The sequence below is a fragment of the Amblyomma maculatum genome, chromosome 9 (assembly GCF_055883805.1).
Source record: "Amblyomma maculatum isolate TAMU_Amacu chromosome 9, ASM5588380v1, whole genome shotgun sequence".
Classification (NCBI taxonomy): Eukaryota; Metazoa; Arthropoda; class Arachnida; order Ixodida; family Ixodidae; genus Amblyomma; species Amblyomma maculatum.
Window position 1 is genome coordinate 12,973,771 of NC_139352.1, and position 23,602 is coordinate 12,997,372.

The 23,602-nt window shown below is 45.4% G+C and overlaps 2 protein-coding genes across 5 annotated transcripts; one reads left to right on the forward strand and one right to left on the reverse strand.

Annotated features, from left to right (window-relative positions):
- The first annotated feature begins 666 nt into the window (after positions 1–666).
- Positions 667–18,618, forward strand: LOC146178345 (XK-related protein 5-like). Of its 4 annotated transcripts, XM_084578165.1 has the most exons (4): positions 826–1,181; positions 2,143–3,606; positions 9,638–9,976; positions 18,211–18,618. In XM_084578165.1, the coding sequence occupies exons 2-3, from the start codon at positions 2,374–2,376 to the stop codon at positions 9,959–9,961; spliced, it is 1,557 nt and encodes a 518-aa protein (XP_084434291.1). In that variant the 5' UTR covers positions 826–1,181; positions 2,143–2,373; the 3' UTR covers positions 9,962–9,976; positions 18,211–18,618. The 4 variants fall into 4 exon arrangements, with proteins under 4 accessions (XP_084434293.1, XP_084434291.1, XP_084434290.1 ...); XM_084578167.1 differs by lacking the exons at positions 826–1,181; positions 18,211–18,618 and adding an exon at positions 667–736 and having other exon boundaries at positions 9,638–15,009; XM_084578164.1 differs by lacking the exon at positions 18,211–18,618 and having other exon boundaries at positions 828–1,181; positions 9,638–15,009.
- On the reverse strand, positions 15,458–23,448 carry LOC146178346 (uncharacterized). The gene is made up of 3 exons (XM_084578170.1): positions 23,279–23,448; positions 20,939–21,169; positions 15,458–16,618 (listed from the first exon to the last, which is right to left on the reverse strand). The coding sequence occupies exons 1-3, from the start codon at positions 23,318–23,320 to the stop codon at positions 15,965–15,967; spliced, it is 927 nt and encodes a 308-aa protein (XP_084434296.1). The 5' UTR covers positions 23,321–23,448; the 3' UTR covers positions 15,458–15,964.
- Between the last annotated feature and the right edge of the window lie 154 nt (positions 23,449–23,602).

Below are 23,602 nucleotides of genomic sequence, written 5' to 3' on the forward strand. Positions count from 1 at the left end.
CTTTAAGCAAGAGTCAATTGCAGCCACGGCCGGTCCCCGGGGGCTTATTAGCAAACCATATCCCGTAGGAGCACTCGCGCAGACGACGCTCTGGCGCCTGATTCCTCTGAGGAGCGCCACCAAGCGACAAATAGTAGATATATTGTCTAAACAAATAAGAATACATTTAAAGCCCACCGTTCCCGTCGTTTTGGTGGCTCAATGGATTAACACTACGCATCTCTTCACTGAAGCCACTTAAACATGCGTACGACTCCTGTGTTCTATTCTTTTCTGAATCATTTTTTTTTTCAATTGTCTTCACTGCAATTATATCCTGCCTTCAGTGAGTGTATGTTACCTTTAGGTTGCGTTTACAGACACCTTTAAGTAACAATCGGTATGACAACAGTTACACTAAGCAATTACTTTTCCCACAATCATTTCCTGCCTCAGTGAGTGTATGTTACCTTTAGGTTGCGTTCAGAGACATCTTTCAGCAACAATCGCCCTTTACAGTGAGTGTACGTTACCTTTAGGTTGCGTTCACAGAGATCTTTCAGCAACAATCGCCGTTTAACTCGCTGAAAGCGTCGTCTGTTCCAGTGCGCAATAGTCCCGGGGAGCGCGCTCTCCCTCGAGACCGGCCGTGCTGCAGCGCCGTTAGTTCACGCGACAGCCGCCGAGGACACCTCTCGGGGCGGAGCTACTACCCTGTTTCAAAGAGGAGAGCCATCCATCCATCCTGTGAAACTGGGTTTGTTCTAGTAGTGTTCTAGCATGGCCTCCGAGATCACCCTCGCGCGCGTTTCTACGCGCGGAGGTATGGTTCTAGTAACGTTGGTTGAAGCGGGAGAAATTTTCAAAACGGTTCCGATAAAGTTGCAGAACACAGTACAAATTTATTTTAACGTCATGAACGTCAGAATAATGAAAACCCAGCATGAGATGCATTGAGAGAGAGTGCGAGAAGAGAAGAGAAGAGAGGAGTACGGGCTCTCTCCAACAACCTGTTCCCTTGAAGTGGAAGTGGGGGAGCGAGAAGCGTTTGATGCCTTGATGTGAGTGCTTTCTCTGCTGGTGCCCCTCCATGGCTGTGCCCTTCGGTGTGCTGATCCTTGAAGACAAGGGTTCGCGATCTATTTTCAGCTGACAATATCGACCTGTAGACGCGAAACCTGGTGCACATGAAGCGATGAGTGGTGAGTCGTGTTGCCGGAGTTGCGTTTCTCCCAAAGTACAGGGCTTGGGGCTGCTTCGTACATGTCGGAAGCTTGGCAAGTATGATCGGAATGTAAACAAATCGCTCAATGCGCCCCGTTTAAAGCGCCTAACAATGTGGGAGCATCGTCAGCGCCACGCATGAAGCATTGCGTGCCGCGCGCCCGTGTTTCTCTTTCAATGAGCATTTGCACGCATTTAGCCGGCTAGCGCGTCACTTGCGTTTCATAAAGCGTGCGAAACGTGCTTTTCAAAGCTAGGAGTCAGTCTATCTTTAACGTTGGTTGTGTGCACGCCGGTTCTGAATGGTGTTATGCAGTTGTTGTGGCAGCATATTATTTCTCCGGACAAATAAACGTTATTCGTTTTAAACATTTTTTGCAGCCCTGTCGAAAATTAACTTAACCGGGAGGAGTTATGTTGTGAAAAATCCATTGAATGGGCACACTTGCACCGTGCTCCCATCTTTCTCTGCCACATCGTACAGTGTTTTTCAGTAAAAATGAATAAAAGTTTTGAAGATTTGAATCGATGTGGCAGCGTCCGGGTTCGAGTTGTCTTAGGATGTCGTCGTGACGTGGCTTGCATGCCTTCCTTTTTGGTGGCTATACGTTTGCGCCGATGGGTTATGTGAGCGCTTTAGTTCCTTAGAATGCGATCGATATCGGAGGGACACGATGTTTCCATTTTGTGTCAAGATCTCCCCCAAGATGACCTGAAATAGCGCACTTGCGCAGGGAGCATACTGCTCTACTTTCTGCAAACCTATGAACTAATTGGGTCTCGCAGTGTTACCATTACAAATCACACCTCATGCTTTTTTCGTTTTGCCTCGTTTTGAGGGGCACAAGCATATCATATTTTTTCCCATGGTGCATATTTGTAATCCCAGGAAAGGGCGTCAACATTGCTTGAGTCCATTGTTCTTGTGCGTTCTCGCAGACCTCAACACACAAGACACCAGCTACTGCGGCCCACAGGTAGTCATGTGCTGATCAGCATGCCAGGCCGAGATCTGGCACCTCTTCTGGAGCCCTGGCTCCCCCATCACCTCAGCCGCCCCAGGAGGGCACTGCAGAGGGCACGCCCACTGCAGCAGACCAAGAAGCTTCCCACAAGCCTTCTGGCCAGGAGCTGCTACCGCTGTGCGATGTCCTCTTCAACATTATTTCCATGGCATCCTACTTCTGTGACATTGTCTTCGATGTCATGGTGGCTTACACCCTGCTGGTTGTGCGTCAGCAGCTTGTCTGGTTCTCTGTTGCCCTCACAAGCATCCTGGGATCGCTCCTCGTCAGTCAAGGCCTGTCACTATACTGGTACCTCCAGCGCGGTACCAAGACCAAGGCGCGCCGTGGAGGTGTGTTGCTGCTGCATGCCTTCCAAGCAGGCGTCTTGTGGCGCTACTTCAAGCTGCTCCTTCCAGTTCACCTAAGCCGTGTCAAGCAGGAGGTGGCCGACCTGTGCCTGCTGCGTCTCATCCATGGCTTTGGTGAAGCGGCACCAATGCTTCTGCTGCAGCTGCACCTAGCTTGGGCACAGCCAGCACCAAGCTTGGTTGCCCCCCTGGACCGTGTCTCAGCATTGCTATCCCTTTTTAGCGTCTGCTGGGCCCTTGCCTCCTTCAGCAAGAACATCCGCCGCCGACAGCTCCATCGACTTGTGCTCACTTGGCTAGGCGTGGTTTGCCAGCTGGCCTGGAGGCTAGGAACAGTATCTGCACGGGCTTGTGCCCTGATTCTCTATGCCTCGCTCTATGGCCGTTGGGTGTTAGCAGTGCTTTTCTTGCACTGGCTCGCGATGCTGGTCTGGCTAGCATCCCCACCCCCGCGGCTCTTCCGTGGCGAAGCACCCGCCCGCCGTCTCGCTTACTGGGCTTTACTCGCCTACGTGCATACTATTTGCTATGTCAACCTGCGGCCTGACCCTGGTCGTCCGGGCAGAGCACGCTGCGCAGCCTTCTACACGGCCATGCTTCTGGAGAACAGTCTTTTGACGGCCGTCTGGCTTGCCCTGAAGCCAGGCCCACACTGGGGGCAGGACTTGGTGCTGTTTGTTGTGTGGGGAGGATTCTTCCTGGGCCTAGGGTTCATGCTGCTCTATTACCGGTGGTGTCATGTTCGAAGGCTCGTGCCTCCGCCTCGAGCACCTGCTCCTGCAGCTCCCACAGGCGTGTTCAACTGCCGACTGAATCCAGCTGCTCTGAAACGAAAGCGCAAGAAGCCTTCATCATTTGTACCACCAGCACAGCCATTCTGGAAGCGTGCCCCAGTAGGCAGCAACGTGGTACCAGCAGTCGACATACAGCAGAAGCTCCAGGAGAAGCGACGTCAGCAGCTTCAGGACCTCTTGGCCATTGAGGAGGAGATGAAGCAGGGAAAGTTGCCCCCAAGGGGAACACTACAGGTATCCATTGATTGATGATAACTACAGTGTACACATTGCATAAGTGGACTTTCCTTTTATATGAGCTTTTGTATTTACATGTGTAAGTTCAAGGAACAAAATTGATCAAGCAACATTATTTAGCTTTGCATTTTTGTTCCATTTATTCGTTTAATTTTGCGGAATATTTGGTCACGGAGCAAATCTGAGTTTTCGCAAAAGAGTTTAACAAATTCTATATGTATGTGCATATTACTCCTCATTATCTATCTAGTTGTAGTGCACGAAGTTTGTGCCACTATAAGGACCTGCCACATAAGTTAGAAGATGGTGGATCATTCAGTAGGCTGTGCCACTGAACTTTGGACTTAGTGCCTGCTGCTGTATGGCATGAAAAGTTCACAATCTCAGTCGTTTACTTCAAAATATTTTTCCCTTCAGAACAAAAGTAGCAGCAACTGTGATGTAGTGGCCAATGGAAATATGCAGTTATATTTGTGCTGACTCAATACCCGTATTTGAATGGCATCATAGTTTAACAGCATGTAGCTGGGAGTACAAACGGTGATATCTTGCACTTGCCAGCCAACTGTCATTCGGCTCAGAAGGGTGGAATCTGAGACCTTCACTCTGCTCTACTTTGCATCATGAATTGACTGGTAGCCTAACACTTTAATTTGTCTCTTAACTAATAGGTATAACATCACCAAAGTTGTACACTGAGCCCACGTGGCAGCGAACTACGCCGCCGCTGGCCATTTTTGCAGTGCACGTAGTAGACGAACTATCAGTACTGCTCCGAAAGCGTGCTTTCGTCATGTTACAGTGGCTCGCGTGCCGCATTCATGTTGTCATTTAGACTCTGTAGGCATCGGATATCGGTCCTGTAATTGTCGCATTCGATAGCTGCATGAAAATGCGTCTTGAACAAACGCCACTTAAGGCGGGCACATGATCTGGTTTGCGCTGCTCGAGCCGAGGTACGCGAAAAGGGCGCTGCGAAGAACGTTGTTCATGGGATTAGGTTTCCCTCTATTTCGGAAAGAAAGCTCGGACAACAGTGACCACAGCCGTTTCATGAATCCAGAAAGCCGCATGTGGTTCTGCAGCGGGTCTACAGGGCTCTTGCATTGCTATAGATGACGTATCTGCGACCCTTGATTTCGATCTCTTCTGCATATGTGACCTAGACATAGCGCTTCAGAGTTTACCCTCGAGATTACCTGTGAACGTTTAGGACGAGGTGCATCCCAGATAAAATCTATTAAATTTTTCCAAAAGCTGTATGTATAAGATATGTGACCTCAGCCTGTCTCAGACCTTGAATTGATTGAGCCCTTGGGACATGCGCTGTTTGCCGGGAGTGTCGTGGCCACCCTGGCGATTGCTTTTTTTTTTCTCTCTTGTACACATGCTGGGAATCTATGCTTGCGCCAGGGCCATAATGCAAGCTCGCTGCCTAGCTCGGCAACCCCCAGTTTAACGTGATCATTACACTGCACGTGCACTGTGTTTCAAATGCCAACCGCGAAAGACAGACATGACTGGGATGATGCGCGGACTACTGAGTATCGGCTACACACTAGCATGTCGGCTTTTGTTGACGTGCACGGCGCACAGCCCAAATTGCCACCACCATGCACTTAGCCCATTCTGGTGCTGATGAGCTACTATTAATTGCGAGTGGGCAGCAACCTTTGTGTAAAATATATTTTTCTAGTGTAACAATAAGGCTTCCAAATTCCGACTCTCCAATTTCACGGAAGCGCTGCTGCCCCTGACCATTATCTGCGTTTCGAGTCAGTTCACAGCGTCGTTTGACCTGTTTCTCGTCCTCGGCTTGAGCGGCGCAGCGGTCCACCCGAAATTGTGTTTACGTGCGACTTAGTTTCTTGTTGCTGTCGCGCGCAGCGACGGCCAGCTGATGCTCTCATGTTTGCGAGTTGCAAAAGGCCGCATGAGGAAGAAAGCATGCTATCGGAGGCATTCGTCTGCTACGTGCACCACAAGCATGGCGGCCGGCGGCGTAGTTGGGCACCACAAGAGCGCCAGTGCATGCCACCTGTAGAAACGTGGGTATAGGCTAAGCATTTAACTTTTCTCATGATGAATCAGTATTATGCTGCTTAAGTTTGAGGTGGCATAATAATGGCAGGTTATTTTTAAGCTGATTTTCATTCACCTACGCATTTTTTGTTTTCAGTTTTGTCAGGTGCCAAAAATTATTGTCACACGCATGTCAAATGCAGGTGTTGGTCAAATACAGATATATGTACCACTCAGTCAACTGAAGTGCAGGTAAAGGTCTGAACAGCCTTCTAATGTGTTGTGGAAAATGTGGGCCCTCAAGGCTCACAAAAACTTCATGTATGCACTTATGCACTTTTCCAAGGACCAACTTCACATCTTGTTTTACATGCAAAAGCCCTTTGCCAAACTTCCAAACAGCCAAATATGCCTCTGCATGACAAATGCTGTTGCTGACATGTAGACCGCCATTCTGTGGTGTCTGAAATATAAAGGGAACAAACAGCATTCTGTTGCAAATGGAGTGCCCACTGTTTAAATGCCAACATTAGTGAGGTGGTCATTCGTTGCAAATAGGTGAGGTGCATGTCAGGAGTCAGTACTAAGGATCATGGGGTAATTATGTGCTGGTGCTACTCTCCATTCTAGCTTTCTACCCTTGCTTACTTTCTTTGTCACAGTTGTTGTGTTGGTGCACACATTCTCATAATTTATTTCTAATTTGTAACTGATTGTATTGCATCGTCACAAAACCAATTAAACTTTGGCTGTACTCTACTCCATTGTGTATCTATATGAGGTGCAAGCTGCTGTTTAACCAAAATGACAATGGGATGAGGCTACGTGTTACCGTGCCTTGTGATGTGTTTGAGATATGCGGCGCACATAGTAGCTTTTAGAACCTTTGCGCTCTGTGAGAAAACTATGTTTATTGCCTACTTGTGCAGGTTCATGTAATGTGGAAAAAAGAACACCAATATATGGTGCATTAAATTTGTTCAGCCACATGTGAAAACAGCTGCAGCACGTATGTGTAACACTCGGTGTATTGACTAGGACAGTGCATGCCTTAGCAGTCGGCATCATCTGTGTCTGCACTCATGTCATTACATATGCTGCACGCACTTCTCTTGGAATGATGCAATGTAGTCGATGAATATGCAACACAGGTGGACTAACGAATAAGCAGTGTAAGCATGTAAGGCACCTACAATACAACAGGCAAGTAATGGAAGGAAATTGGAAATTAAAATATCTGGCGGACCATTTTTCTTCGCATACTCTTCAGAAATGCACCTCACCCATAAAGGCATACTTAAACTTCCAGCGAACTTCTCGAACCACTTATCATGCTGTTCGTTTCTTCTATTTTCAGTTTTTTTTTTTTTTAAATAGCGCAGCACAAGCTTTTGTAACTCCTGTGTCATCTTTGTGCAGTGTATCGTCAAGCACTTTCAATTATGCAGCCTGGCCATTCTGGCTTCTTAGTTCAAGCCTTGTTTGTTCATTTTGTAAACATTTATTTGTCCGGTGCCATTGACTGACGGGACAACACATAAGGGTGCAGAATAGTGGGGAGCACATACTTACTGTGCTGTCTCATATATTTCTGGTTCCGAATCAAGGTTCACTTGCCATTTTCAAGTTCTTGCTGGGATTTCTAGAGCCTAAGAAACCATCACCTCTTTCTTAAGCCCTCATTTCAACAGATAAATGTTTAGGCTAAACTGTGCTATGTGCACCCACTGATGCTTTTGAAATGATTTGACGCGGTGACCCTGTGCGAATTTATTTGAAGAGAAGTACGTAAAACGCCATTCTTCGACTGTAACAGTGTCGCAAACCACTAGAGTAGCTCAAGGAGGCAGTGCTTGATCTTATATGCTTTGCACATAACTGAATCTCATCCTTTGGTGAGTGTCTTTTTTCGTGCCCCTACATTTTTCACTGAAATATCTTTTCGTGCTGTGCATAGTGCAGTAATGCTTTTGCATAGATGCAGTCTGTATGATCCTTGAGTAGAGTGCTTGAGCAATGTAGCGCCCTCCATCCAAAAGCAGTGCCTTGCCATACCTGCTAGGTTCCAGAGTCCATGTTTGCATCAAAGTATGGCCAGGTATGCCTGCATGTCACTCTTTATGAACTGATGAGCAGTGCTCGAGTGCACAGCGCAAAGATGATGCAGGCTGCATTTCTTTGTTGGTATGGTACAGGGATTATTAAAAGAAAGCCGCTGTTATCCGCTGGTTTGAAGGGACACATCGGCGAGGAATGGAAGTTAACCTGCGTTCATAGTTAACTATGTTCTAATGGCACAGACATCACTGTCACTGAACATGGCATTTTCGTGTGCTTGAAAAAGTAAAAAAAAAAAAAAAAAGAAAAGAAAAGAAGATAGTAGGTTGGCCGGTAAACTTAAGTACCATTCCATTCCTATTGTATGTGCATTTCGAGCACTCGTGCTGACTGAAATACTGCACAAAGCAGCGCGCAAAGTATGGTTTCTGAAAATATTTTGTCCAAGCACACTGGTGTCTAAAAGAAATAACTGCATTTTTGTAAAGCATCAGCACATGGCACGCGGTATGTAAGGTTGAGTAAAAAAATGGCATTTGATCTCAGTAAACAATGCCTTCATCATGCTGTTTACTTATTGTGCAGCCTCTTTTTGCGTCTCATAGATAACTGCATCATTTCATGTGCAAGCACTCTGTGTGAAGCCCACATTTTGCTCACAATAACAAAACACTTTTATTTGGTAGGCAGACCTTCCTTCTGATAAGTGCGCAGCATTCATATTATAGGCCACGGCTGTGAGAGTAATCTCCTGCAACACCTTCCACACTTAATCCATCTCGCCTGTCTTTCATCATCATCACCTTTATTTTCATTCCCTTTGGAAGTCCTTACTTTGATTCCACGGTCTTTGTTCATTTTCCTATGTCTGCCATTCTGTTGTCAGTCCAAATTATACTAATTGAAGCGCATTATTTCCAACATCCAATTCCTGTCTTTGGTAAAAGGTAAAATCTAAAAAATGTAAAATGTAAAAATCTTTGGTAAAATGTAAGTACAAAAAAAAAATTGTGCGATTGTACATAACTAGAAGTAGATGACTCATTCTGTAGCATGCTGCAGTGTATGGAGCACTTTCTTAGCCGACTACTAAAGGATGAGTTACTAGGAAAGCTGTCACAAGGGCTCTTCGATGGTGGCCTGTATACCTTTATATTCCTGCAGCATAGAGTAGAGTGCAGATTTATTAAAGAAAACAGGCATGTTGATTGATTGGCTTATTTGTTTGTTTAATTAAAGGACTATAGATGGCAAATTTATTGGCATTTTTATTTTTGTTAATGATGCGTAGGACATTTTTTTATAAGGATTACCATGTGGTTTTTTTCCTACGACCGCTAAGTAATTTTTAATTGAATTTTTTTTTCTCGCCAGTTTTGGTTTCAGCAGCCGAGAGATGGCTGTAATGTCACAGTCAAGGTTATGGTCACGTGCGGCATGAAAAAACAGCGATATAATCACTGACTCTTCGCGTGTTTTAATTCCTGTCATTGATGCAGGCTGGCTTTAGTGTTCTGGCTGATTAAAATGACACAGGAACTATTATTTCGCTGTTTTATTCATCCCTCACAGTCATCGCTCGACTGTTAAAATCGAAACCGATGAGAAAAGAAATGGAATATAAATTGCTAAGTGGACGTAGGCGAATATCATGAGGTGCTTCATGTACAGTAATGTCTTACATATCATTACAGAAGATAAAGCACGAATTCAAAAAGGAAGTGTCTATGCTCCTTTAAGACGGGTATGCTGCTAAACGCTGAGGCCAGGTCAGACAAACAGCATTGCAGGGCACACTTTGTATATGTCCAATTTGGGGAGTTCAGCAGTATACCAATATGTTCCTATGTTCTTTTCCATCCGTGTGTTCTCTTGCACTCTACTGCTTGCTAGTCATATTCCTTACCACTCAGCTCAGGTACTTCAATATTTGTTCATTATCATGCAGGGACCAGCACCGCGGCAGCCTATTCCACGCTCCAAGAAACAGCCGTGGCTACGCAGCCCTCCACAATTCTGCTACCGCTCCCTACTTGGCGGTTCACCCGAGATCCTGCTCTGCCCGCAGCGGCTGGATCCAGAGCGAGCCGTGGGCAGCCTTCGAGTGCCACCACAGCCTCGGGAAGTCCGGTGGACCCAGCGGCCTTTTACGTTCCGCGAAAGCAACTCCAGTGACGGTGATGTGGACTCGGCCGACGAGGATGCCTCGGCGCGGTTTCGCACTTGCCGGACATTTTTGGGACGTCCACACGGACCAGAGACTCAGCTTTGATGGTTGTGGCTTGTGGTGAGCGCCTGCGTTGAACTCCTTCCTCCTCCCCTGTGCTTTTGACTGGTGAGCTCTGTGCACATGTGGAGACATTGTGTGTGTGTATTTATAGTTTACATTTCAGTGCAAATACTCAATAGACTGTCACTTTAAATGCCAGGAAGTACTGTGAAAATTTTATATAGGCAGCTATAAATTCTTGCAGTAGTTGTGCATGCTTTCATTTCGTAATGAGAACCACGCTGTTATTGCCAGTCTACAGCGGCATCAGCTTCATGTCAAAGGTACTGAAATGAGTGTAGACATCTACATTTCGCTTATTGCATTTTTGTCCCAGCCCACCCTCTCCCATCTGGCAATGCAACTTTGCTTTTGTTTGTTTTTCCAATGCAGTGCAGAACATGGCACATGCAGCTTTAGAATCCAGATTAACAAGGTTCTCATTCTACTTTCAATCCTGTGAAGCACTGACCATTTGGCTGAAGCAGCAGAAGCAGATGTGGTGGTGCACCAGCATGATAGTGAGGCACATGTCAGTACCAGAATGCCCTCAGTTGGGCAACTTTTTTTTTTTTTCTCAGTGGACAACTACCAGAACAGCAGATGGGGCTTTCACATTAGCAGTCTTGGAGGCAAACGAGTTCTGGAAGAGTTGCTCTTGGCTTCAAGGCATATTAGTCATCACCACAATTGTGTAGAAGCTGTACCTAAGGGCAGCAAAAAAAGAAAACAGTTCTGATTTAGATAGTGTTACTATAAAATAGTAAAGGGGTGTTATTTACAATGCAGGTGGTAGCGGAACAAGGTGAGGCCTACTAGCTCCAAAACACACCACCGCTTCTTCTTACTCTTTTCTTCTCTTCTGCCACAAAATACCTTGTCACCATCAGTAGTGTTAAAATATTTTTGCGAATGAGCAGAAATATGTAACTGCGCATATTAATGATAGTTAGAAAGTTTTGTAGCACATATGATTTCAGTATGAAAGCACTACTTAGGCCTAATCAGCTAACCCTTTCCTATGTTGGTAAACTGGCAAGTGCTATCAACTCTGCTTTGGCTATTGAGATGGAAGGGTGTGATTAGAATCCAGCATTCCAGGACCCTGTGATTCCGACGCGCTCCCTTAGGTCATGCAGACACATTTGTACGGCATGGTTAAAGCAGGCCTTTATATCTATGGTGTTTTTGACAACTTGGGCAACATGCATCATGTTCCTCCTCAGGAGTGTGCATCTGACAGGTGATGGTGGGAAGATAACGATGTCAATTGCATCTGCCATCTACCAAGACAAAATATGCCAAACTAGTGTTTTTGCGCATTATGCTAAGCTCAGCCACGTGAAACCTCTGCAGTAAATTTTTAATGTCCTGCTTTTAAATGTAAAAATGACACTTACTACCACGGCAAGGTTCAAGCTATCCATAATTGTTATGCATACCTCTGATGCAAAAACTCCAGAGGTACAGTTGTAGCTCTGAAGCTTTTGCTAAAGGTGAGTGCCTCAGCCGCTTTTACTGCTTCAGACAGTTGGTGAATATTTCAGCTTCATTGAGAGGTCATATTTCGGCTCATTGGTGCCAGAAAAACATTCTGAAAATGTGAGTATGGAAAAATATCAGAACTGCCCAGCCATACAGGAATTTTGCAGTAGACCTATAGTGGCTGTTATCCTCGAAAACTTTCCATCTTGGTCTGAAAGCAAAAATGACACTGCTCAACATGGGCATGGCTAGAGGACGGTACGAGTCCACTGAGGGAGACACAAAATTTATATAGTATACCCATTCGTGAACATGCTGTAGCATTTGATAAAGTAAGAGACAAGCCCACTGCAGTATGCTTGAAGGTGCATTGTCGTGCACGAATAAGTTGATAACTTTTGTAAAATCATGCTGTTTTCCATTGCGTAATCAACATCTCTCAATGAGCAAATAAGTGCAGAGAAAAGTGAAAGGCTAGTTATGAGATACATATGAAAAGAGCAAAGAACCACTGATGGCTAGAAAGCACCATTTGAGTGTTGATCATGCAAATTAATTGTGTAATTGTGCAGGCGATTCATTAAAAAGTAGAAGAAAAATAACCGCAACAATTGCGTGTTCGTTGCCTTCCCAGCTGAGCTATGGCTACGGCTATTCGGTCTTCTGTTTAGATATTTATGTTGCTTACAACCCATCCTAGAGCATGTTCACCAGCGCCACCCTTCTCCACAGTGGCATATGTGGAATGTCCTGTGTTACAGCAAATAACATGTTCCACACCCACTGCTATGGACGAGGGCGGCACTAGTGAAGACTTTCAAGGATGGGTTAAACGGAACATAAACAGCTGAGAAAGCAGGACAGGGAACAGCCGTCACCATGGTGCAGCTGGAAAAGCATGAGATGCAGAATTTAGAATTTCTGGCTTTGAATTTCACTGGCAGCATGTGGCTTTTTTTTTAATAATTTTTAATAAATCATCTTTATGATTACATCATTTCATATTGGTGAGCATGTAGAAATATCCCCTATGCCTTGTTTAGTGTCAATAGCTGTTTGCTTCTTTCACCTCCTCCTCTGCTTAAGAGGCAGACACAGCCAGGTTTACAAACGCTTCTATACTTTTATAATTCGTCACATGATGGAAGCATTAACGCCTTCTGACCACAGCATTCGAACACTGGATGTTTAGTTCAGGTCCCAAAGTGCCTCAAGATGTCTGATAGATTGTATAGATTGCTGCATTTTTTTTTTTTTATATGTACAGGAGTCAGTCAGTTCCTTGTATATGTAATTGCAGTCTGGCACATGGACTACTAGCACCATGATATGCACAAGTGGCTTAATGCGATGAAGAAACGTGTGGCATTGTTGTGATAGGCAAAATGCTCCTACTCATGGAGACACTAAGAATAGTGGTATACATCTATATTGCTGTTGTCAAAAATTGATTTTTAGGTCTTTCTGGATATGTTGACAGTTGTACAGCAGCAACAGATGCACTTTTCTTTAAGACTTTATTGCTTTTAAAATATTTCCCAGCAGTTGATTCAAGTAAAAGGCATAGATTGCCACTAATGTGAAGTGTTGAAATGAATGGTGATGTTGCATATCCTCTGTGATGTTGCATATCCTCTGTGATCTGAAGTCAGAAGTGGTACCAGTGGGTGCATTTCAATTGCAAAATTGGTCAATGAAGCTGGCAGCTGTATTTTTTTCTGCGTTTTCTAGCTTGGATAAGCTTCATTTTCAGTGAGCATGGACCTTTTTCTAATTACAAGAGTGAGCCCTATCCATACGGACCAACTTCTGTCTATCCTCAACGTCCCGTTATTGATGTGGTCTTTACTGTTGCCATTGGCGAGAGCAACTCAGTTTGAAAGTACACTTGTCACTGTTCTTGTCGTTTTCACTTTGCTTTTACATTTCCCAAGCTGCATAGAACCCTTACAGATGTCTAATGCTCGTGCCTTCGATAATACACTCACCTTAAGCCTGAACAATGCTCATGTAACTCTTCTGCATGACCTATTGCAAGATGTTTGGTCAAACACATCAAATCTCATCTCATTAGCTGCTAATCTTAGCACAGATTAGAACTCGGGGAAGGTATCACACCTGTATTGAGTAATTATGTATTAGCATTTAGACCTTTTCACAGAGAATCAGTCTTCCTCTGCATGCATTACTAAGCTGTGGGCACAAGAAAGAATTTAGGTGCAAAGCTTCCACACATGCTCCTCCCTTGGTCCATAAGCTCCCTGGAACAGTGGAGGCAAGTGCTAAGGTACTTCTTTCTCATGTCCTGAAATGTTGAGGCTGGAGTGTGGTGAGAGCTCTTACTTCCCAGTGCACCACCATCGGTTAAGTCTTCCACATCACAAGGTCATTTAAAGCAGTTAATGAAACAAAAGAATTTTACTTCTTTAAGAGACAGTAGTTTCTGGACCAGTGTATGTACAGCAAAGTGTTGATATGAATAGTATATTGCCAAGCATCTCTTTGGGAATGGAAAAGATGTGATTGCAGCTTCAGGTCTGCTTCTCTAACATCTTTGGCGGGCTTCTGGGTGTCCTTGTTTGTCTTTACCAGTGTTCACCACCACAGCTGTTTGATAGTGAACCGGAAGTGCATGAAGCACTTCACAAAGCCTGCTGCATCATGTGGCTGTGCTGAAGAACACAACCCTAAAGCAGTAGCACAACACTGAAGTCATTTTTCCACATCACCCTTTTGTTTTTCCCAGATACTGTCAGCATCAAATGAAATGCAAGGAGAATAACTGTAATGGAAATGCAAGTACACGTTTTTACCTGCTTGACAAAAAACACAGGCAGGACCCATTGAAACTTTAATGCAGCAGTCTTTCCACCAAGCACACTAGTATTCAGTGTACTCCGCAAAATTATCCAGGTTAGCTTTCCATGTTTCACTTGTTCACATTCTATTTGATGCGGACAGTGCATCACCATCTAGCCGACAGTGCCTTTCTGCATTCTATGCGACTATTTTTGATGCTGTGCCAACTAACCGATGACAAATGGGTCCCTTTCACAATTAAGCTGGCTTCACCTCGGTGCTGCACTCCCATGTAGGGGAGTAGCAGGAAAAATGAGTATTTAGGGAGTAGATCATGTCAGCATGGTTCCTCTGAGACTGTCTTGTACACTTGTCAAGTGACGTGTTTTCAAATACCCTCGGTTAACTGATCCTATTGTGAGGACAAAGTGGAATGTGGAGAAGTCAATGGAATATGAAGAGTGTCCATAACACACTTCGAGGTTATATCGGAAGTGCACTCAAGCAAGCATAAACCATGTAATAATGTTAATTTTCCAGCTGTTGACGTTATACTTTCAGCGAGGATCCTGCAAATTTTTTTATGCTGTCCCTGCACGTCTAAAGTGGTTTGACAGGAGTTGTTTTACTAACAGTGTGGTAGAAGCAACTTGTGCTGTTCGGTATGAACCAAGAGTTCCTGTGCAATGTAATGGCACCTCTGTTGTTCTGAGAATCTGCCTAGAACTTGAGCAACTGTCTTTAAATATAGTTCTTTCCACACTTAACACCTTAATTTTTATTACTGTTGGCAAGTTCTGCGAGAAGCATTGCAGCTTCATTTTATGCTTCTGCAAAGTATTACATACTTTAGGCAAGTAGGCATTCTAAGAAGCAACAATGGGACTTTGTAGTCCCATTGGGATGTGCTGCACAGATTGCTTTACAAATTACTGCAGAAATGGTCGAAAGGGCAAAATCACTTTTCTCTTACAGGGTAAAGACACATCTGGCACATCATATAATCACTCCATTACACTCCATGGGCATTTGTTGCACTTGGCTTTGCAGCAAGTCAGACTTTAGTTGCTGTTTTCAATAACCTCCAAGGCAGTGACCTTATATAATAATGATCTTAAGCGATCAGTCAGTAAGTAGGCTGTCAGAGTACTTTCTTTTTATTCTCTGCTGCAATATGGCTTACCTTTTACCAATTTCGAAGAAAGAGTGTTGTGCTTGCAATGGAACACAAAGGGGGACCTGCACCCTTTGGCATTTATTCATAAATAACAGTTGCCAGAAAATGCCTCTGTACATGTATATACAAAATGAACAGTGCTGTCTCAGCCACCTGGGCTTTAAACAGCAGAAGCATGTTAGCATTCAAAGCCTGTTTTCTTTGCTGGAGGCAGGAAAGTATGCGTCTCCACCTTCTCCCGCCTGTGCCTCGCCAGCATCACGGGGTTTCTTTCTATGTGTGCGCATGCGTGCAGGCATCGCAGGCTGTTTTGGCACAGTGGATGTTCTAAACTCTGGGGTTTCAAGCCAGAGACGAGACTGTCCCTAGTTCTCATCTCTCCCACAACCGCCTTCATTGGCGTTGTGAGCGGCACGTATGCAGTGGTCCTCAAACTCTTCTCAAGCTTGGTGCATCACACACTCAAAGTTCGGTCACGAACTGGCGCAGTCTGTGACGAATGGTCCCGCGCAAGCGGGAATGGAAGGACGAGCAGGTGGCGCCACCTAGCGGGCCGGCGGCCACAGCGCAACCCGGCGGCTGCTGCCGTGCCGCTTGACGTGCTTGGCTAGATGGTCACTGCGCATGAATCGCCGGTTGCACAGCTGGCAGCAGAAGCGCTTCTCGCCCGTATGCGTGCGTCGGTGGCGCGACAGTTCGTCGGAGCGTGAGAAGCGGCGGCCGCAGCCTGCCCACTGGCAGCCAAACGGCCGCTCACCCGTGTGCGTGCGTACATGCGCCTTTAGGTGTGAGCTCTTGAAGTATGTCTTGCCACAGCCCGCATAGTTGCACACGTAGGAGCGCCTGCGCTCCTCGGGCACGACAGGCGCCGGAGCGGCATTCACCAGCAGTGCTGCCTGGACGGGCCTGGCCACGAGCAGCTGAACGGCGCCAACAGGCAGCAGCGCGGTCTGCACGAGCGCCGCTTCTTCACCAGTGGTGTGCATCACGGGCAGCAGAGCTGCGGGCGGCTTTGGAGCGATGGCGACCACGGGCCGAGCGGGCTCTGGACGAACAATGGTGGCCTGAGGCAGGACGGGTTGCTGTGGTGGTGATGGAGGAGGCGGGCTAGCTCTGGGTGGAGCGCGGACGATCACAGAGACGGGGGTGCAGGTTCGATGGCTGCTTGAGGAGTTGACTGGGCTGTCTGACAGAAGGAGCTGTTGGCGGAAAAAAGAAAAAGGAACTTTGGAACTAGTGCTGCAGGCTGACAGCTATGTGCTGAAACTGGTCGGTGTACAGTCAGGCAATGCAGTACAATACATGGGCCATGCGACAAAACTATAGTTCTGTAAGCAACTGACTGCAATGTCAGTTTCGCGTGATTTGTGCAGGTTTCCTGAATACATTGGCAGTAGTTTGACTCCATACTCAGAAGGAACTTTACTGCCGATGACAATGAGCAGTTTCCTTGCATAGCACCAAGCACATTTGTGTGTGCAAAAGCACCTTTACAGCTTCATGTAGTATTTATCCCACTGATACACCTATCTTTAATAAGGGAGTTATAACTTGTTGGCATCCACTTAAGCACAGTCATATTGCAGAGAAAGCTGTATAGCTTTCCTCTGTAGTCATGTCTTAACTTAGGTGGATGCCAATGAGTAATCACTCTAGTATAGCAAATATACTCCACCTTGGTGGATTCTTGTCATTTTTAAACTGGGGGTCCCAGTTATTAATCAATTCACTCTCACCCTACCACCTGGTAGCCTTCCTGGTTAGCTCTGTTGGTACAGTGACTGTCCTGGACAGGCAATGATCCCAGGTTTGTACCCAAGACTAGGAAGAATTTTTGTCTAACTACAAAGTGTCTGCAAAAGCTGTATTGCTTTTCTTTGTAGACATATGACTATGCTTAGATGGATGCCACTGAGTGTAACCATTCCCTCATTACAAATCTATTCCTCCTTAGGGAATTTCCCAGAACTTTAGACTGAGCCATCTATGCAGCATATACTACAAATACACAAAACTACACTCGGGCACGAAGAGCATTTACTATAAACTAAATTCAGTTACTACTCTTGTCAGTGCATAAAAGCGGTCATTTATGACCCTGTTAACCAGTAAGGCACAGTAACTTGTCAATACTGGGAACCTTTACAAATCTTCCACCTTAGTATGAGACAGCTGAACCACCAGCCCCGGATACCCTCTCACCATAAAATTGGCATTTGACCCTCACCTAGGCAATTCGTCTAACTTGCAAAGCAAGCCTGGCACCCTTGCCTCATTAGAAACCCCGGTCCTGCATTTGTGCACAACCAGAAGCCAACCTCCTGCATTCATTCTTCCCTTAAATGCTGCCATAGCTGCCTTAGCCACCCTTTGCTACTAGATTTCAATCTTACTCCAGAGCATTGTTGTAGGGCACTGAAGCCCACTTAGTAATGTTGAAGGATTAAAATGATTGCATGAAATTGCTTTATGTCAAAATAATGCAGCAATGGCTTGAGAGTTTTTTGTGCCCCATGCAAACAGGTACTCTCCTCATGGGCATTGTTCCCAGTGTGCTTGTCAAACCTGGAAGGTCTCTGCTATGGTTTTCTGTCCTGCATTTCCATTCGGATTGCTTTAGCTTCAGCTCTTACTGCCAATAGATGGAAACTAATTGCAAGAACTGTGCAGCGACAATCTCTCTGCTAAGCACAACACATATGTGGGATTTTTTTCAGCAGAACTGTTTCGTACTGAGTACAGACACATGCAAGTTGAACACCATATTTTTTTTTGTTTTTGGGCCTTGCAGAAGGAAGATGTGCAAAACAGATTCTACTGGGCAAGATGTATAACTAACTGCCCCTTGTTACAAGTACGAGAGGTGCAAGAATGGAAAAAGAATGGGCTGACTTAAGATTTCATGCAACGTGGACTTTATATAAAGGCCATGAATTTGGACTGGTTGGTTCATCACTACTTTTATTTTACTACAGCTAGCAAAGTGTGCCAGGTGCTTCCCTGAATGTAGTCTATGTTGAAAAAAATTCTGGAAAACAGTGTCTAAAAAAGTGAAACAGTCAGAGAGATGTGTGGCCTAGTGTGCAGCAATTTTTCTTTATAACCCGAGAGGTTAGTAGAGACTATTTCAATTAGATAATTTTTTAATATTGGCTTTCGAGAAGAAATGCAGATTTGGAAATTTTAGAGCATGCTCAAAAACGGTGGAAGGTTCAAAAGGTACAGTCCGAGTAAAAAAATATTAGCCTCCATTGACTGGCAGCCAAAGCAGGGGTGGGGGATGGATAAACCTTTGGCAAGCACACCACTGTCCTAGTGTTTGAGGTGCCATAGGGCTCTCGTGCAAATTTAAAGCCTGTGCATGGTGAACGATATCGCTGGTTTTATTTGCTTGCTACCGCACTAATTCAGGCGTTTATTCCCTTTTGTACCATAGTAATCATTCCTTGGTGTGGCTGAAGCCAATGCTCATAAAAATAAATGCGAAACAAACAAAAGCCAGAAGCTATCTCAAAGTTGAACAGTCTCCCATGGGAGCAATTGGATTACGAAAAGAAAGAAAAGGGAGAGTGATGTAAAAATATTGCTGAGCCTCAACAGTTGGCTGAACCACTCTGACATTGAGCAATGACATAGTGCTCTCGTTACCAGCTCATTTGTCACTGCAGTGCCAAGTGTTATCATTCCAGTGCTTCGTCACTTGTACTTTTTTTTCTCATGACTGTAAAGCTAAACTGAAAATGAAGCCCAGAAAATGCGAAAATCGACTCATGGTAGCGCTGCTACCTCAATTCCCCAAGATGTGCTGTGTTCTAGTAGAACAAAAGCCGCTTGTCTCCGAAACACTCTCCCCAACGTGACTTTGTTATTGATAGTTGCAAGATGTGCATCATCAACTGTCAACTCATTTCTGGGCTCCCTTTTTGGGTCGGAAAAAGAATATGCAAATAGTAACTTCGTCTGTTCATTCATCTGTCTCTGTTATTCCACTTATCCGGGAAAGTGCAGCTGCAACTTTGGCAATGTTCCATATAAATATAATTAACGCTGTGTGTGCCCAGCTTTTATTCTACACTGTGCTGACCACTGGCCATTCTTGCAATTTTGTGCCAAGTCGGAGTGCCATACTGAACAGCATGTCTTGAATATGACTAAGAAACATTGCATCACGTGCAGGCAACAATTTGGTTCAAGGCAACACATGACCAGTGGAGATTTCTTGCCAGCTGGTTGCCAAAGATATGGTAAATTATATTTATGCTTTGCCAGTTCAGTGGACTCTAGAAATGTTGGTATGGGTTGTGGGGTTTAACGTCCCAAAGCAACTCAGGCTACGAGAGATGCCGTAGTGTAGGACTCCAGAAATTTCGACCACCTGGAGGTCTAACATGCACTGACATCGCACAGTGTTGAGAGTTTACATATACTCTCCTAGAATACAGCTCTGCACATTCTTTAAAGTGCTTGAACGTATGTTTTTTGTGTGTATGTCCAATGGCTGCCACTATCTCATCAGAGATTAATTTCATCTGCTATGAGCCAACCTAGCGAACTCAGCAAACAGTGCTGTGAAATACCAATACAAGCAAAATACTTCACAAATAGTGGCCCTGATAGCACTTTCTGACATTTTCCTGATGAGAAATGTTTGCTGCCAGTACTAAATCCAGCCTCCTTTTTTTTCCTTTTCTTGCATCATGTGAATCTTCAAACTCTTCCAGTCTCTTGAGTGTTTCCCTGATAATATTCAGTTCAGTGTTTCAATATTTTGAAGGTTACAAGATATCTGAACAAGCCTTCTGGAGACTTCAGATATGCTACATAGGCACAAATATGTTTTTTTTTTAGTCCATTGATAGCAGATGCCTGAAAAGGATGTTACAACCATTAAAGCAGAGACCGTTAACATTGACTGGCTACCGTAGTGTGAATTCTCAGAACTATGCTAACCGTACTAAAAGTGCACATTGAATAATTTTCAAGATCAAGAGGGAGCCACCTATGAACACAGCAGCAATAAACTTTCTTTTGGTCACTATTGAAGGCCAAACTGGAAGTTCAAGCAAGCTTGTCTGCATTAGCAAGTACTTTCTAGAAACCCTATAATGCATGCGTGATAAATTATATCAAATCCATCTCTTAGCAGAATAATGCTCCTTTCGCTTAGGTCACCAAGTTGCTGGCTTTTCTGCCTACATAAATGACTGCAATACGCTATCAAAGCTAAAGTTCCAATAGTGTTACTGGAAGCTAGGAAAATTGTGCAAAATCCTTCCACACTTGTAGAGCAGTAAACCATTACTCTTAATCTACAGTCATAGATTTACCAGGGCTGCACCATCTGTGGCAATGCACAGAACTGATGAAGCAGACTACTCAAGCCTATGTGTGTGATGGATGAGTGCACCTTCGGCATGACACACCACCGCTGCTGCATTGCCGCAGATTGTTTCGCTTGCAGCAGCCAAGTGGAGGAGAGTCTCATGGGGAAGGATGAGGGAGAGGTGGTTGTAGCGTACCCTGGCCAGCTCCGACGAGCCAGGGGCGGGTTGTAGCTGGCGTTGAACAGGTGTCTGCTCTTCTTGCTCGTCTTCTGAGTTAGGTGGCGTGAGGTCGCTAGTTGGTGGAGGCATCCCAGAAGCCTCCTTGTTGCTGCGGCCGCTCATGGAGAGCAGTGTCTCCACTGCGAAATAGTCGGCGCGCGCCAGGTGTACGATGTGGCTGCCGCTGCTGCTGCTTGTGCTGTCCATCTGAAAGACACCCATGGTCGCTCACTGTCTGAGCACCATGCTGTACCTGGAATGCGCGGCACACACACACATACAATCCAGAACCGGACACCCCACCCTCTTGGTAAGGCCGAAGGCCACATTCATCTTTAATGCCCACCTACTGGCGTAAAAAAAGAAGACAACTGTCCACACTGCCTTGGACTTCAACTTTAGGACCATGGGAACTGGATCTCGGTCACTTGCGCTTATCTGAGGCTGTGATAAGGCAGGAAGAAAAGGATGACTGGTACAGAAAAAGCCAGAGCTAGGCAGCTTTTCAGATAATCAATATCATCTTTATGTATGATCTGGTTTGACACCTTGTTTAATCAGATTCCTTTCCATCAGCATTAGCCACCACAAAGAAATAGGCCAAAAAACAGCTGCAAATAAAAATGCAATAATTTATGCATGGTTGGCAGTCATCTTGTCCAAATAAAAGCAGCATAACATCCACAAGTCACATGGTTTTGAACAAACTCAAAAAACCAAGTATCATACCAATATGAACCATTGCAAAAGCGCTACATTCATGGGAATATTTTCACACCGCAGTTCTCTCTGGTGTTCGCAAGTGTAAGAAAAGCAGTTTATTTCTCAAAGAGCCAAAAGAAGAGTTGCACACTAAGAAATGCCATTTCAGGGCTCTGTGCAACATTTTTATGATGCAGTGTTTGTATAAAGCTTCACATCACAGAAACTAACTACGACAATGGCGACGAGAAAGCAAAGCTGCCTCATTGAATAGAGTATTTTTACTGAAGCAAACAGATGTTGGCATACATTTCATGCTTTTGCATTCAAAACATGTTTACAACCGTGTTCAAAGTTGTTGGAAGCTTCACATTTCTTTTACCATACCACTCTTGAAAATTTACTGAACATGTACATAATTCACAAATGGGCACCTGTCAGTACACTAATATTTCACCATGGCGTAAAATTTAATTTTTGTGAGAGCAGATTGTAACATTTTCGGAACTCTATTGCCTCTACAGTGGGTAACAATTTTAATGTACACAACTCTCTCCCTAGAGACTTGTTGCAAGTTTCGTGCGAACAATGCCTGTATTGGGAGGTTCTTTCACGGCAGCGGAATGGAATTATTCTATGTAGCTGAGAAGGAATATTAAGCTCTCACGTGAAAACAATTTTAAGGTGAAATTTGCAGTGACATTACTGAAACTTGACACTGAAAGCACACATTTAATCCGTTACAGACTAAGGAGTTATCTTGCACGCTTATATCGAAACAAGAACTTAGACCCACTGAGTTAAAAAAACATTCGCTGAAATAGTTGAGTTGCTTGCGCGCCCCGCTAGGAGGCCCTAAACCGGTACAAGCTACAATCTGCTCAAATTGAGAATATGGCCATTATTCACGCGTCATTATCTACGTCCCGTTCAACCATTATCTTTTCAGAGGGCGCATTGCAGCCGTTATCGCATGGCATGTCGTCTGCTCATCGCATCGTGGCGACAGACTAGCTGAAAAGTAAAAGCAACAAAGCGCCAGCTCTTATCGTTAGAACGACCCCGGATAGGGCGTTCTCGGCCCCCAGATTACTCTGGCGGACCCAACGAGGCAAACAGAGTACAAAGCACGCACTCTAGTCAAGAAAATATAGTGCGCACACCATCGGGTTCTCTATACGGGCGACGTGCAACGCGGAAGTGGTTCCTGCAGTGGCATTTCCGGGAGAGTCTGATCATCAGCTGACTGGCTCGGTCGGTGGCTGACTGCGGTGATGCTCGGCGCCGTGGCCCATTTTCTCTTACCTTTGTGCCGGTCCGAATAGACTGGGGACAAAACGGACACGGGACAAAAACGGATAAAACGCCAGGGGATGGAAGACACGCCGAGAGCCAGTGTTGTACGAGATTGGCGCCCACCGTACGGGGGCGGCTTTTTATTTGCACCAGTCAGCGCGCGCACTACTTCGCGTTTCCAGAAAGAAAAGTCCCCCGCCCGCAAAGTTTTTAGGCCACCGAAGGAATAGCACAAGTTCGGGTGTGCGCAGGACAGATAACAGCGCCCAAAAAATGACGGACGGCCGGCAGTCGCCGTGGGTTGCAGTCTGTACTTACAGAGTCTTCGTGCGGTGGAGGCGTTTGCACGAAACGTGTCATGGAAAGCGTCTTGCCCGGTCGCACTAGAGTACGAAAAATGTTCTCTCGGCCACGCACAACGTTGGAGAACGATCTTGCACGCAGGGGTTTTGCAGAGAGAAAAAGCGGCCGGCGCGTCGAGAAGCCCTTTTCTAAGGCCGAGCTTGGGGGGCCGCGCCTTGGCTCGGCCAATGACGGGCCGAGGGCTCGTCAGATCTGACCAATGGGGACTCACCATGCACGTGATCGCCGCGTGCCCGGGGTGTATTTGGGCACGTGCGCGGCGGCTGCTGAACTGCGTGC